We start from the raw sequence: 14,528 nt of genomic DNA on the forward strand, positions 1-14,528 counted from the left end.
AACAGAGAGAAGTAAAACGAAGCGGAGACTTTGATCAGTAGCAATAGCTGCCATCTTGGCTTTTTTGTGTGTGGTCTCCCCTCCCTCAAATGCTCCCCTCCCCTGAATTTGGGGACCCAGTAAAAAAAAGCCCCCTTTTTCAACCCCATGTGAAATCCTCCATATAGCCAAGGAGGGGGGGTTCATTCCAAGTGGTCCTTAACTTAAGACCTCAATAAGGACTGAAATTTCCATAGCTAAGTGAGCTGGTCATTCAGTGGGTCACCCGTCGTTTTACAACTTTTTCAGGCAGTCATTAAGTCAGGGGGGTCTTCAAACATGGCCCTTTTATGACTTGTGGACTTCAAGTCCCAGAATTCCTCAGCCAGGTTTGAAGACCCCTGAGGGAGAACAACAATCAGCCTTAGAATTGACAGTGAAGAGATCTAAGTGCAGCATGGCTGGTTGAGGAATTCTGGGAGTTGAAGTCCACAGGTCATAAAGGAGCCCAGTTCCCCACTCCTGTTCTAGAGCAGGGGTCTTCAAACTTGGCCCTTTTATGACTTGTGGACTTCAACTCCCAGAATTCCTCAACCAGCCATGCTGGCTCAGGAATTCTGGGAGTTGAAGTCCACAGGTCATAAAGGGGCCACCGTTCCCCACCTCTGTCTTGGAGGATAGGAAAGTTTCTTGATTGGCATGGCTGGTTCGGGAATTCTGGGAGCTGGAGTCCACAAGTCATAAAAGGGCCAAGTTTGAAGACCCCTGCATTAAGTGAGTCACTGCGGTCATTAAGCAAATCCAGCTTCCCCCATTGATTTGGCCTCTCGGAAGCGGGCTGGGAAGTTTGCAAACGGCAATCCTGTAACCCCCTAGGAGCCTGCAACCGACGCAAACACAGGCCAGTTGCCAAGCATTCAAATTTTGATCACCTGACTACGGGGCTGTTGTCACAATCAGTAAGTGTGAGGACAGATTGTAAATTACCTTGTTCAGCGCGCTTGTAATTTGCAATGGTCGCTGAATGAATGGTTTGTGTAAATCCAGGATTACACTACTTGTATCTTATTTTCCCTATAGAAAACACTTTTTAGGCTAACTTCCTACCCCCATCTTCCCTTGACAGCCATTTGCTGTGACAGAAAATAAATTTATTGATTGATTGATTGATTGATTGGATTTTTTTCCTTCCATTTCTTCCTTTCTTTCTGGCATCAGCTGAGTCATCCCGCCAAGCTCAACAGATACGTCCAAGTCATACCGTTGCCTCGGTCAGATAACGAGGTTCCCGATGGGACCCTGTGTATCACTTCCGGTTGGGGAATGATTGACAGTTTAGTCAGGTCCTATCAACTCCTCGAAACCAACATCACCATCTACAATCGTCGAAAATGCATGAAATTCTATCCGGAACTCGACGAAGCCATGATCTGTGCTGGGAGCTTCAATGAACTCCGAGATACAAGCCAGGTTAGGAAAGGAAGCAAAGGATGGGTTCCATTTTAAGGGGTGGGGGAGTTTTCCAGTCTGGGAACATGCAAACTGCAGAGCCAGTTTGGCCTAATGTTTAAGTGCTGGCCAATCATCAGGAGACGGCGAGTTCTAGTCCCGTCTTAGCCATGAAAGCTGGCTGGGTGGCTATGGGGCAATCACCAGGAGAGGGTGAGTTCTAGTCCCACCTTCAGTATGAAAGCTGGCTGTGTGACTTTAGACCAATCATTAGGAAGTGGTGAGTTCTAGTCCCACCTTGGGTATGAAAACTGGCTGAGTAACTTTAGAGTTAAACCAATCATCAGGAGACGGTGAGTTCTAGTCCTGCTTTAGGCATGAAAGCTGGCTGGGTGACTTTAAACCAATCATCAGGAAACGGTGAGTTCCAGTCCCGGCTTCAGTATGAAAGCTGGCTGGGTGACTTTGGACCAATCACCAGGAAAGGGTGAGTTCTAGTCCCACTTTAGGCATGAAAGCCAGCCTGAGTGACTTGTGCCAGTCACAGGAGACAGTTCTAGTCCCACCTAAGACATGACAGGCAGTTGGGTAATCTTTGGGCCAGTCCCTCTCTCCCTCAGCCCACCCCACCTCAGAGGGTTGTTGTTCTGGAGAAACTAGGAAGAAGAAGGTGTATTAGATATGTTATTAGATACGTTCACCTCCTTGAGTTACTTATAAACAGTAACAAAGGTGGGATAAAATCAAATAAAATAAACATATTCATTTATAAGGTGAGTCTGAGGGCCACTGAGGGGTCCACAGAGTGGAATATCAATATTTTTTGCCTGTTTTGGGTTAGTTCTACACAATTGTCTAAGACAGGATAGGCAACCTCGGCTCTTTTATGACTCGTAGACTTCAACTCCCAGAATTCCTGAGCCTGCATGGCTCAGCTTGGAAACCTCTCCCTTTCCCCTCAGCGTGGCTGGCTCAGGAATTCTGGGAGTTGAAGTCCACCAGTCATAAAGCGGCCTAGGCCAGGGGTAGGCAACCTTGACTCTTTTATGACTTGTGGACTTCAACTCCCAGAATTCCTGAGGCAGCCTGGCTCAGCTTGGAAACCTCTCCCTTTCCCCTCAGAGTGGCTGGCTCAGGAATTCTGGGAGTTGAAGTCCACGAGTCATAAAAGAGCCAAGGTTGCCTACCCCTGGGACTCTAGGAGGATGCATCGCAGCATCTAACACAACTTAAAAGTTGCTAAGGTTGGGAAACCCTGGGCTAGCCAGAAGAGAACGCTCGCCCCTTCATTTTTAGCAAACAAAAAGAAAGAAAATTGCAATAGGACCCCCCCAAATCAAAAGAGCTCCGATAGCCCCTTTTGAGAAACGTCCTGCCTTTAATCAGTGGGACGATTTGCCTCCAAAAGTCGTGGGGGCTCCATCACTGGAAGTTTTCCAGAAGAGACCGGACAGCCACTTGTCTGAAACCGTATAGGGCTTCCTGCTTGAGCAGGGGGTTGGACTAGATGACCCCCCAAGGTCCCTTCCAACTCTGTTATTCTTTTAATAAAAGTTGAGCATTGAAAAGTGGGGGATCTACATGCTCATTTTAGGGAGAAGTCCCCACTGGCCAGCTGTTCAAAAAAAATGAGATTTTAAAAGAGGATGGTGATGGAAATATGTGTCAATCAGTTGATCGATCGATTGCAAACATTGTGATCGGGTTTACACAAAATCATACTGTCTGGGAAAGCCTATCTCCCCTCCAGCCTGCAGTTAGACCTCAGCTTCCATTTAGTGACGCCTCAAATTTGCAACAGCACTTTAAAAAGTGATCGTTTTTCACACATATGACCATTGCAGCGTCCCCACGGTCACATGATCAAAATTCAGACACTTGGCAACTGTCTCGCGTTTATGACGGTGGCAGTGATCCCGGGGTCATCTGATCCCCTTTTGTGACCTTCAGATGAGTAAAGTCCATGGGGGACGCCAGACTCACTTAACAACTGTGTCAAGCAAGGTCATAAAACGGGGCAAAACTCACTGAGCTGTCTCACTTAGCGACAAAAATTTGGGGCTGAGTTGTGGTCCTACGACAAGGACTACCTGGGCTTTAAAGTGAGACTGACTGAAGAAGCTGAAGGGTAAAACTGAAGCTATGTGCGCGCCGAGTAAACATTCCACCACTTGGCTAGGGGCCCTTAAAACCTCAGAGAGATGCTAGTCCTCATGGTATGGAATAAGGTCAATGTAAATATCAGGTTCCTGGGGATCTTGCTTAGAGCTGTCAGTCTCCTGTGTCCTCGGCCTGTTGCCTTCCAAAGGGGATGGAGTACCACTCCCATCTCACGTCCTCAAGGACTGGGAGGGGATGATGGGAGAACTAGTCTTGCAGAAATGAGTATGGCTGAGAATGGCTGACAGGCCGTACTCAGCGTGTGGTCCTCAATGGAACTGCATCTACATGGAAGGAAGTGTGTAGTGGGGTGCCCCAGGGCTCTGTTCTGGGCCCAGTGCTCTTCAACATCTTCATCAAGGATTTGGATGAGGGGATAGATGGGAAACTCATCAGATTTGCAGATGACACCAAGCTGGCAGAAATAGCCAACGCTCCAGAAGATAGGCTTAAGATACAGGAGGATCTGGACAGACTCGAACACTGGGCACTATCTAACAAAATGAAATTGAATGGTGAAAAAAGTAAGGTTCTACATTTAGGCAGGAAAAATCAAATGCACAGGTATAGTATAGGTGGTACCTTGCTCGATAGTAGTAACTGTGAGAGAGATCTCGGAGTCCTAATGGACAATCACTTAAATATGAGCCAGCTGTGTGCTGCAGCTGCCAAAAAAGCCAACACAGTGCTAGGCTGCATTAACAGAGGAATAGAATCAAAATCACGTGAAGTACTAATACCACTTTACTAATACCACTTTACAAAGCCCTGGGAAGGCCATGCTTGGAATGCTGCATCCAGGTTTGGTCACCACGATGTAAAAAAGATGTCGAGACTCTAGAAAGGGTACAGAGAAGAGCAACAAAGATGATTGGGGGGCTGGAGGCTAAAACATAGAAAGAACGGTTGCTGGAATTGGGTATGTGTAGTTTAATGAAGAGAAGGGTGAGGGGTGACATGATAGCAGTCTTCCAGTATCTCAGGGGCTGCCCCAAAGAAGAGGGAGTCAAGCTATTCTCCAAAGCACCTGAAAGCAGGACAAGAAGCAACGGATGGAAACTAGTCAAGGAGAGAAGCAACCTAGAACTAAGGAGAAACTTCCTGACAGTTAGAACAACTAACCAGTGGAACAACCTGCCTCCAGAAGCGGTGAATGCTCCAACACTGGAAGTTTTTAAGAAGAGACTGGACAGCCATTTGTCTGAAACGGTATAGGGCAGGGGTCAGGAACCTGAAACAGTGAAAGAGCCACTCGGAACCGGTTCCCTCACAAAAGGAAAAACTGGGAGCCGCAAAAAATGTGTGCACATGCGCGTATGCGCAGAACAGGGTTTGACTGAAGAGTGGAGCCAAGGCAAGATATGCACTTACCCTGCATATTTGAATTGATTGGTTGAACATTTTTAGTCCCACTTTTTTTTGGACTGCACATGGCAGAGGACTGAGAGCCGCAGGAGACAGCTGAAAGAGCCGCATGCGGCTCCAGAGCCGCGGGTTGCAGACCTGTGGTATAGGGTTTCCTGCCTTATCAGGGGGTTGGACTAGATGACCTCCAAGGTCCCTTCCAACTTATTATTATTATTATTATTATTAAATCCGTTCTAAACCTTCTGTTCCAGCTGTTTTCTTTGCTTTCGCCTTCCTCAGGGAGATTCCGGAGGTCCCATGGTGTGCAAAGGGGTGGTGGAAGGCATCGTTTCCTTTGGCAATCGAGTCCCACCGGGGGTTTATTCCCGGCATAGCCGACTTCCTTCCTTGGATCAAGCACATCATGAGATCCGACGTGCGAGACCAGGGCACCGGAGCAATGCTTTCTTTTTAAGCAGCTTTAGCTGCTGCCTTACGGGCAGGCCTTGCGATTTCTCACCCTTCCTGGTTTTTTTCCCCCCCATTTGTGCAAAAAAATAAATAAAAAATAAAGAAAGAAAGACAGAACGTCTGAATGGAACGTTTGGTGCGCACCTACCTGTTTTCAGTCTAGCAGACTTGCCCACTTGAAGAGGTATTAAGACTTCAACTCCCAGAATTCTCTCCTCAGCCACGGCTGGCTGGGAAATTCCGGGAGTTGGAAGTCCAGACACCTTAGAGTTGTTAAGGCTGAGAAACACTGAGGTGGACGACTTTTCCTCCATCCGTATTTGAAAGTCACTTTCCCCAGCCCAGAACTGCCCCACCTCTTTAAACTGCCTTGCCCGTTCCACCCTTCTGTCTTTTGGGTCAAGACTCTCATCTCCTCCTCCTCCCTCCCTCCCTCCCTCCCTTCCCCTCCTCCCATCCTCTTCTCTTCTCTTCTCTTCTCTTCTCTTCTCTTCTCTTCTCTTCCTTCCTCTCACTCTTCCTCTCCTCTCCCCTCTCTCACTTCTTCCTCTTCCCTCCTCTCCTTTCTCTTCCCTCCCCTTCTTTCCTCTTCTCCCCCCACTCCTTCTTGCCTCTCTTCTCCTCCCCCCCTCCTCCACCCTCTCTTCTGCCCCTTTCTTCCACTTCCTCTCCTCCTCTCTTCTCCTCCTTCCTCTCCTCTCCCCCTCTCCTCCTCCTTCTTCCCTCCTCTCCTGCCTCCCCTCCTCTCCTCTCCCCCTCCTTCTCCTCCTCTCCTCCTTCCTTCCCTCCTCTCCCCTCCCCTCCTCCTTCCTCTCCTCTCCTTCTCCTCCTTCCTCCTCCTTCTCCTCCTCCCACCCCTCCTTCTTCCTCTCCTCTCCCCTTCTCCTTCTCCTCCTCCTCCTCTCCTCCTTCCTCCCCTCACTCCTCCTCTCCTCCTTCCTCTCCTCTCCCTCTCTCCTCTTCTTTCTCCTCCTTCTTCCCGGGTAATGAATTGCTCAAGGTGACACTGTTGACCTACAAAAGCTTCCTTAACTGCAATTGTGTAAGCATCCCCACCACACACACACACACACACACACACACAAATGCTTGCACCCACTTGCCAGAGGATGCAAGGAGATTGGAGAAGACTGGAGCACATAATCGGTAGACGACCGTTCCATTTACATAACCTGTAGATACAGGTAGTCCTCGAATTACAGCCACCGCTGAGCCCAACATATCCGTTGCTAAGCGAGACAGCTGTTAAGCGAGTCTTGCCCCATTTCACGACCTTCCTCGCTAGAGTTGTTAGATGGATCACTGCAGCTGTTAAGTTCCTAACGGGGCTGTAAAGGGAATCTGGCCTCCCCATTGACTTTGCATGTCAAGAGGTCACCAAAGGGGATCACGTGAGACACACACACCCCGGGATGCTGTGACCGTCATAAAAATGAATCGGTTACCAAGTGTCCGAATTTTGACCACATGATCATAGGGAGGTTGCAAAGGTTGCAAGTCTGAAAAACGATCCTAAGTCACTTTTCTGAGTGCCGTTGTAACTTTGAATAGTCCAGGGGTAGACAACCTTGGCTCTTTTATGACTCGTAGACTTCAACTCCCAGAATTCCTGAGCCTGCATGGCTCAGCTTGGAAACCTCTCCCTTTCCCCTCAGCATGGCTGGCTCAGGAATTCTGGGAGTTGAAATCCACGAGTCATAAAAGAGCCAGGTTTGAAGACCCCTGACATAAGATAGATAAGATAGTCCTGTATGTTAAGCCTATCTTCTGGAGTGTTGGCTATTCTTGCCAGCTTGGTGCCGCCTGCAAATTTGATGAGTTCCCCATCTATCCTCTCATCCAAATCGTTGATGAAGATGTTGAAGAGCGCTGGGCCCAGAACAGAGCCCTGGGGCACCCCACTACACACTTCCCTCCATGTAGATGCAGTTCCATTTGAGGACCACACATTGACGAGATATACCCATTTCCCTTAACCCAGGGGTAGGCAACCTTGGCTCTTTTATGACTCGTGGACTTCAACTCCCAGAATTCCTGAGCCAGCATTATTATTAATTAATTATTATTAATTTTATTTGTATACCGCCCTTCTCCCGAAGGACTCAGGGCGGTGAACAGGGCAATACATGTTAAAAAGACAGAATACAAAAATTAAAAAAGATTAAACAAAGTGCCCACAACTCTTACAATAGGTTAAAACACCTTTAAAAGTAATAAAAACCCAACCCCATCCCATCAGGCCAGGCCAGCTTGTTCAAAGAGAAACGTCTTTAGATCGCGCCGGAAGGAGCGAAGGTCGGGCGCCATCCGGAACTCAACCGGAAGACGGTTTCATAAATCCGGCGCGCCCACAGAGAACGCCCTCCCCCTGGGGGCCACCAGTCGGCATTCTTTGACCGGTGGCACCCTGGGGAGGCCCTCTCTGTGGGAGCGTACTGAGCGGAGGGAAGTTGATGCCGGCCGCAGGTGCTCTCCAAGGTATTCCGGACCCATGCCATGTAGGGCTTTGTAGGTCAATACCAGCACCTTGAACCTCACCCGGAAGACAACTGGGAGCTAATGCAGCTCACGGAGCAGAGGTGTAACATGGGAGTATCGGGAGACTCCCAACACAACTCTCGCGGCTGCATTCTGTACCAGTTGGAGCCTCCGAGTGGTCTTCAAGGGCAGCCCCATGTAGAGAGCGTTGCAGTAGGCCAAATGAGAGGTCACGAGCGCATGAGTGACTGTACGCAGGGCATCCCGGTCTAGATAGGGCCGCAACTGGCGCACCAGGCGAACCTGGGCGAAGGCCCCCCTAGTCACAGCCACTATGTGATCTTCCAAAGTAAGCCGTGAATCTAGGAGGACTCCCAAGTTGCGAGCCCTATCTACGGGGGGTAATAGCTCACCCCCCCATAGAAAGAGAATATCCTGGGATGCCGGTATGCACAGCCACTCAGTCTTGTCGGGGTTGAGTTGAAGTCTGTTCCTCCCCATCCAGACCCAAACCGCTTCCAGGCAATGGGACATCACGTCGAGGGCATCACTGGGGTGGTTTGGGGTCGAAATAAAAAGCATGGCTCAGCTTGGAAACCTCTGCCTTTCCCCTCAGCCTGGCTGGCTCAGGAATTCTGGGAGTTGAAGTCCACGAGTCATAAAAGAGCCAAGGTTGCCTAACCCTGGAATAGTCACTAAAAAAATGCTTGAGGATTGTCTGTACATTTATACATAACCATGTACACACACACACACACACATATACACAGGGCTTTTTTTGTCATAGAACTCTCAGAACAGAGTTCCGGCACCTTTTTTTGGATGGAACCTTGTAGGGTAGGCAAGGCGGGTTGTATGACGTGTGTGAGTTCCGGCACCTTTTTCTTTTACAAAAAAAGCACTGCACATACATATACATACATACATACATACATACATACATACATACATACATACTGACTGCTCTTTAGAAGGCCAGATCCTGAAGCTGAACCTCAAATCCTTTGGCCACCTAATGAGAAGGAAGGACTCACTGGAGAAGAGCCTAACGCTGGGAAAGGTTGAGGGCAAGAGAAGAAGGGGACAACAGAGAATGAGGTGGCTGGATGGAGTCACTGAAGCAGGAGGCGTGAGCTTAAATGGACTCCAGAAGTTGGTAGAGGACAGGAAGGCCTGGAGGAACATTGTCCATAGGGTCGCGATGGGTCGGACACGACTTCGGTGCTAACAACAACAACATGTATATATACACACACACACATATACATAAACCCCATTGTGGTTCTATCTACATAACCTTCCCATCAGCCTTCTGTCCAATCTTCATTGTACAGCTTGTGACCGCTGCATTCTGTCACACACTGCACCCTGTGTGACTTCAGCTGCCTTTTCAACCTGCCGGGTTCAACACCGAGATGCTGGGTGAGTGAACTTTCTTATCTCCACTTGCTGTGTCAGAGTTGATTTCCTGATCTCTTTCAACTTGCTCACTCCTGTTCATGTTCTCCTCCTCGCCCCGGGTCAAATGTTATCCTTCGGTCTCCTATCTTACAACATTTTAGGTAGCTCTTGTAAGACTAAGGCTCTCCTAATTCAAGCAGAGAGCCAACCTAGAATGAAGGAGAACGTTTCTGACAGTGGGAAGAATTAATCAAGACTTGCCTCCAGAAGTTGTGGGTGCTCCAACACGGGAGGTTTTTAAGAAAAAGTTGCACAAAGATTTGTCTGAAACAGTATAGGGCCTTGGTAGCGAACCTTATGGCAGGCGTGCCACAGGTGGCACGCAGAGCCCTCTCTGTGGGCACGTGCGCCGTCGCCCCAGTCCTAGGCCTTCAGCTGGGTTTTATAAAACCTTTTCGCTTTAGGTCTCCGCCGCCGGGTGCAAAAAAAGGTTCAACCAATCAATCGATTTCAACTTCTTGCAGGAAAAAAAAAGTTCTCGCAATGTTGGAATTGATTGAACTTTTTAGTCCCACCCAGTCTGCCGTTACCACTGCAGCCACGCCCACCCAATGGGCCACACCCACCCAATGGGCCACGCCCACCCGGCACCTGACGATACATAAGTGGATTTTGGGTTGCAGTTTGGGCACTGGGTCTCTAAAAGGTTTGCCATCACTGGTATAGGGTCTCCTAGGCTGGACTAGAAGACCCCCCCAAGGTCCCTCCCAACTCTGTTATTCTGTTAAGTTGCAAGTCTCCTGTTCATTGGTGCAACTGCAATGTTATTTCAAAAAAAAAATCCTTCCCGGCATTGAGACTTCGGATTCACCCGTTCCATCCGAGGTTCCCATAGGTAGGAAGATGGTGCATTAAAAAAAACATGACAAACGGCGACCTTCCATCCCGGCACGCCAACAGGAATGCTTCCTTGTGAAGTCAGCCTCTCCGGAGCCCGGTTTCTGCAACATCTGGATGGCACGCCCAGCCAATTCCTTGGTGCCTCTGGAGCTGACCTCTTCAAACCAGGCTGAACTCTTCCAAGTAGCTTGCCAGTACGGCGTCCTTGATATCGGCAAAAACCGCGCAGATGTTCTGCGTGTCGGTGGCACAGGTGTAATGGTGATAAAGGAAGCGGGATCCGAAGGAAGAACTGCCAGAAAGAGGCCCGTCAAGGAACTGATGGAAGATGTCACTGTACATCTCCAGGATGAAGCGCTTGGCCGCGTGAACGTCTCGCTTGGGACCTAAGAAAGGAGGAGAACAGGTTGTGTGAATCGGCAGGCCCCACTGGTTCGAAAGAGGGGTCAAGGAGGCCATCTAAGTTAAAGTTAAGTTAGGTTTATTGAATTTATATACCGCCCTTTTCCCCTAGGACTCAGGGTGGTTTACAAAGTATTTAAAAATGTCAATACAATACAAAAGTTAAAAACAGTTCAAAAATAATTAAATTTGATCCCTGAAAAATATAAAACCCCAATTAAAAACTCTCAGCCTGGGCCGGAAAGCTCAAAGAGCCAGGTCTTCAGGTCCCGGCGGAATGACCGAAGGTTGGAGGCGGTCCTAAGCTCCACAGGCAGCTGGTTGCAAAGGGCAGGCGCACCCACAGAGAAGGCGGGTTGTATGACATGTGTGAGTTCCGGCACCTTTTCCTTTTACAAAAATAGCACTGGTTAGAACAATTCACCAGTGGAACAACCTGCCTCCAGAAGCGGTGAATGCTCCAACACTGGAAGTTTTTAAGAAGAGACTGGACAGCCATTTGCCTGAAATGGTATATAGGGTTTCCTGCCTGAGCAGGGGGTTGGACTAGATCAGGGCTTTTCAACCTTTTCACCCACTGTACCACTTTTAGGATAGGGCAACATCCGAGTACCGCCAGTCGCCTAGCAAGGTGTCAAAAACTTGATGACCCCCAAAAAAAGGAAAGAAGTGATGAAGTGCAGGTAGTCCTCGACTTACAACAGTTCGCTTAGTGACTGTACGAAGTTACAATGGCACTGGAAAAAGTGTCCCCCAAGCCACAATTGAGCAAGACACCTGCCTGCCCGCCTGGCGGCGCTCTTCCTCCTGTCCGAGGTTTTCATTGTTGTGAGCATTTCTGCTGAGGATTGGCAGCAGGGGTGGGGGCTGTTTGGTTTTTATTCCCCCCCAATATGCTGGGTGGTTGTAGCAGCTTTTGGTCACTTCACATGACCCTGGGACACTGTGACCGTCATAGATATGAATCAGTTGCCAAGCATCTGGATGTAAATCACAAGACCCTGGAGATGCTGCAACATTCCAGCTGATCGGCGCTTCTTCTGGCCTCAGCAGAAGCGCCGGGATCAGCGCCGAGCTCCAGCTAGATCCTGGCGCTCTGATCCTGGCGCTTCCGCTGAGCCCTGACAGCCCTGAAGCTCCAGCCGTCTCTCGCTCCGGCTTGTGCGGTGCTGCCAACGGTTCAGCTCATTCCCCTCCCCTGCCACCACTTCTCTAGGATGGTCGCGTACCACCTCCCAGGTGGCAATGTACCACAGGTGGTACCCGTACCACTGGTTGAAAAGCCCTGGACCAGGTCAAAATTGAACAGCCCTCCCTCAACAGAGGGGGAGGGACACGACACCATCTATCTCCAGTCTGCAACACCGTCCTTTCAGCAGTTCCAAGAAGGCTCCACACCCATTTGCATCACTCAGGTGACCCCGAGGCCACAGATAAACCTCCAAGTGGCCTCAAGGACTCTCTACAAGGATGCAAATGACCAGCTGTCTGCAAGGAGTATAAATCCTTCCGTTCCCCACACTCCAGTCAGAACTGGGGAAGCTTCATGGAGGAGAAGCGAAACGCCTTCAAGGGAAAAAACAAGTCCACTTGCCTCGTCAAAAAGCACCTCTGGGGATCACCCGGATTAGATCGTTCCATCGCTGCATATCCAGGAACGTAGGCATCGTCGTTTGGAGAGGGTCGCGTAGCCTTTTCATTTACAGGGAGTCCTCGACCTACGACCACAACTGAGCCCAACGTGTCCCTTGCTAAGCGAGACAGTTCTTAGATGGGTTTTGCCCCACTTAACGACTTTCCTTGCCGCAATTGGTAGACCAGTCACTGCAGTTTTTAAGTTAAGTCACGCCGTGCTTAAGTGAATCCGGCTTCCCCGTGGACTTTGCTTTTCAGAACGTCGCAAAAGGGGGGTCATGTGACCCCCCCCGGGACACGGCAAACCATCCTAAATACGAGCCAGTACTTCTGTCCTCCACTGCCTCTACACCCCAGGAAACTAGGGGAGCACCCTTCCGGGAGTTTGCCACGCCCCTTTTCTTTCTGCAGACTCAGCTGCCTCTTATCTGATTAACAATTAACCAGCGGAACCACCTGCCTCCAGAAGCGGTGAATGCTCCAACGCTGGAAGTTTTTAAGAAGAGACTGGACAGCCATTTGTCTGAAATGAAATAGGGCAGTGGTGGCGAACCTATGGCACGGGTGCCAGAGGCGGCACTCAGAGCCCTCTCTGTGGGCACCCGCGCCATGCCTCGGAGGTGGCAACTATCCCTCTTCAACCAGCTGCCTGCTAATTTGCCGAGATCCCACGGGGCTGAATGCATCCTGGCACAGCTGGTTTCCCTCCCCCCCCATCCCGTCCCTCCTGGCCTTGCATGCTCTCGTTTTCCCAGGCACGACCCACTGCGTCACCTCCTCAGCTGTTGGCCGAGCATCCATCTCGGAGGCGGCTTCTTTGAACTGCTGGCGATGGGTTGCGGAGCCCCAGAGTGCGCCTGTCGAGGGGCCGGCAGGCTGTGGCTACTGACGGACACCGTTGGCCCCATGCGCTCGCTGGCCTCTGTGTGCGGGGGGCGATGGTGTCAGGCAGCAGCCATCCCGGCCCTTGCCTTGCCCCATGGCAATGGCACCCCCACCCTGCCTCGCCTCACCCCACAGGATGAGTTTCCTGCCTACCTCCCCACCTGCCAGAGACCCCCTGGAGCTTCCCCAGCCCTGCCCACCCGCCACAGGTGTCCCTCCCCACGAGAAACATCGAGGTGACCACACCCACCTTGGCTACACCCACCCAATCTTCCATGACCACCACAGCCACACCGACCCAGTAGGCCACGCCCACCTGGCACCCAGCCATAAATAAGTGGGTTTTGGGTTGCAGTTTGGGCACTCGGTCTCTAAAAGGTTTGCCACCACTGGTATAGGGTTTCCTGCCTGAGCAGGGGGTTGGACTAGATGACCTCCAAGGCCCCTTCCAGCTCTATTCTGTAATTAACATTTTGCTTCTCATGCAAGAAGCTTCTTCAGTTCTAACTTTTTCTTCTTCTTCTTCTTCTTCTTCTTCTTCTTATTATTATTATTATTATTATTATTATCATCATCATCATCATCATCATCATCATCATCATCATCATCATCATCATCATCATCTGACCATTGCTTAGTCTGCAGCTCCTCCTCACTCCCAACATCCAACATGTTTTTAAATTGTGATTTAATTTTTGCGGCTAGACTTAATTTTATTTTATTTTAATTTTATATTGGATTGTTTTTAAATTTTGCCTTGTAAACCGCCCTGAGTCCTTTGGGAATAGGGCGGTATATAAACCGAATAAATGAATAAATAAATAAATAAATAAATAAACATCCAATGTCCCTGCAGAGAGGTATCTGTGTTTTTTCTCTAGCTCAGACATGTCAAACACAAAGCCCGGGGGCCGGATCCAGCCCGCGAAGCCATCCTGGAAACAGGGAGGGAACAGCCCCCACTGCCTGGGCCCTGGCCCAGAGACCCTCCTTCTGCCAGAGACCCCCAGATCTGTCCCCCTCCTGCCCAGGCCCCCATAGGCACCCTTGATGCGAACCATGTAGAGCTGGCCATGCCCATCCAGTAGGCCATACGCAGTCTAGCCACGCCCACCCAGTTAGGCCACGCCCACCCTGGCCACACCCACCCGGCCCCCTGAGGGCAACCACAATGCTGATGCGGCCCTCAATGAAATTGAGTTTGACACCCCTGCTCTAGATGGAATACAAGCCACACACACAAAAAAAGAAATTAACCAAAGGGAATATTTGTAGCTCAGAGTTGAACTGTGAGATTCCTGGGTGCTCTTTGCGCTGGCTTGTTTTCTTGCAGATGTTTCATCAGATATGCCCTGATGATGTTACCTAGCTGGGTGATGAAATATCTGCAAGAAAACAACCAAGCTCAGAGGCTACCAGGG

At 49.8% G+C, this 14,528-nt stretch overlaps 2 protein-coding genes across 3 annotated transcripts in view; one reads left to right on the plus strand and one right to left on the minus strand.

The window, feature by feature from the left end:
- Positions 1–855: 855 nt before the first annotated feature.
- LOC310650658 (complement factor D-like) lies at positions 856–5,467 on the plus strand (the record flags this gene model as incomplete). Its single annotated transcript, XM_083380239.1, is given in 4 exon segments — positions 856–938; positions 1,198–1,449; positions 5,236–5,325; positions 5,327–5,467. Coding segments are annotated over 4 exon segments (509 nt in total), but the record flags the coding sequence as incomplete, so codon positions are not given.
- A 3,478-nt stretch (positions 5,468–8,945) lies between these two features.
- LOC310650659 (guanine nucleotide-binding protein subunit alpha-15-like) overlaps positions 8,946–14,528 on the minus strand; it is a 36,644-nt gene continuing 31,061 nt past the window's right edge. The window contains exon 8 of one of the 2 annotated variants that reach the window (XM_083380240.1): positions 8,946–10,571. In XM_083380240.1, coding sequence (XP_083236366.1) covers positions 10,345–10,571 — 227 coding nt within the window. In that variant the 3' untranslated portion in view covers positions 8,946–10,344. The remainder of the gene's footprint in view (positions 10,572–14,528) is intronic. The other variant, XM_083380241.1, reaches the window with a different exon arrangement.

The sequence above is a fragment of the Vipera ursinii genome (genome assembly GCF_947247035.1).
Source record: "Vipera ursinii genome assembly, contig: scaffold_185, whole genome shotgun sequence".
NCBI classification, from domain to species: Eukaryota; Metazoa; Chordata; class Lepidosauria; order Squamata; family Viperidae; genus Vipera; species Vipera ursinii.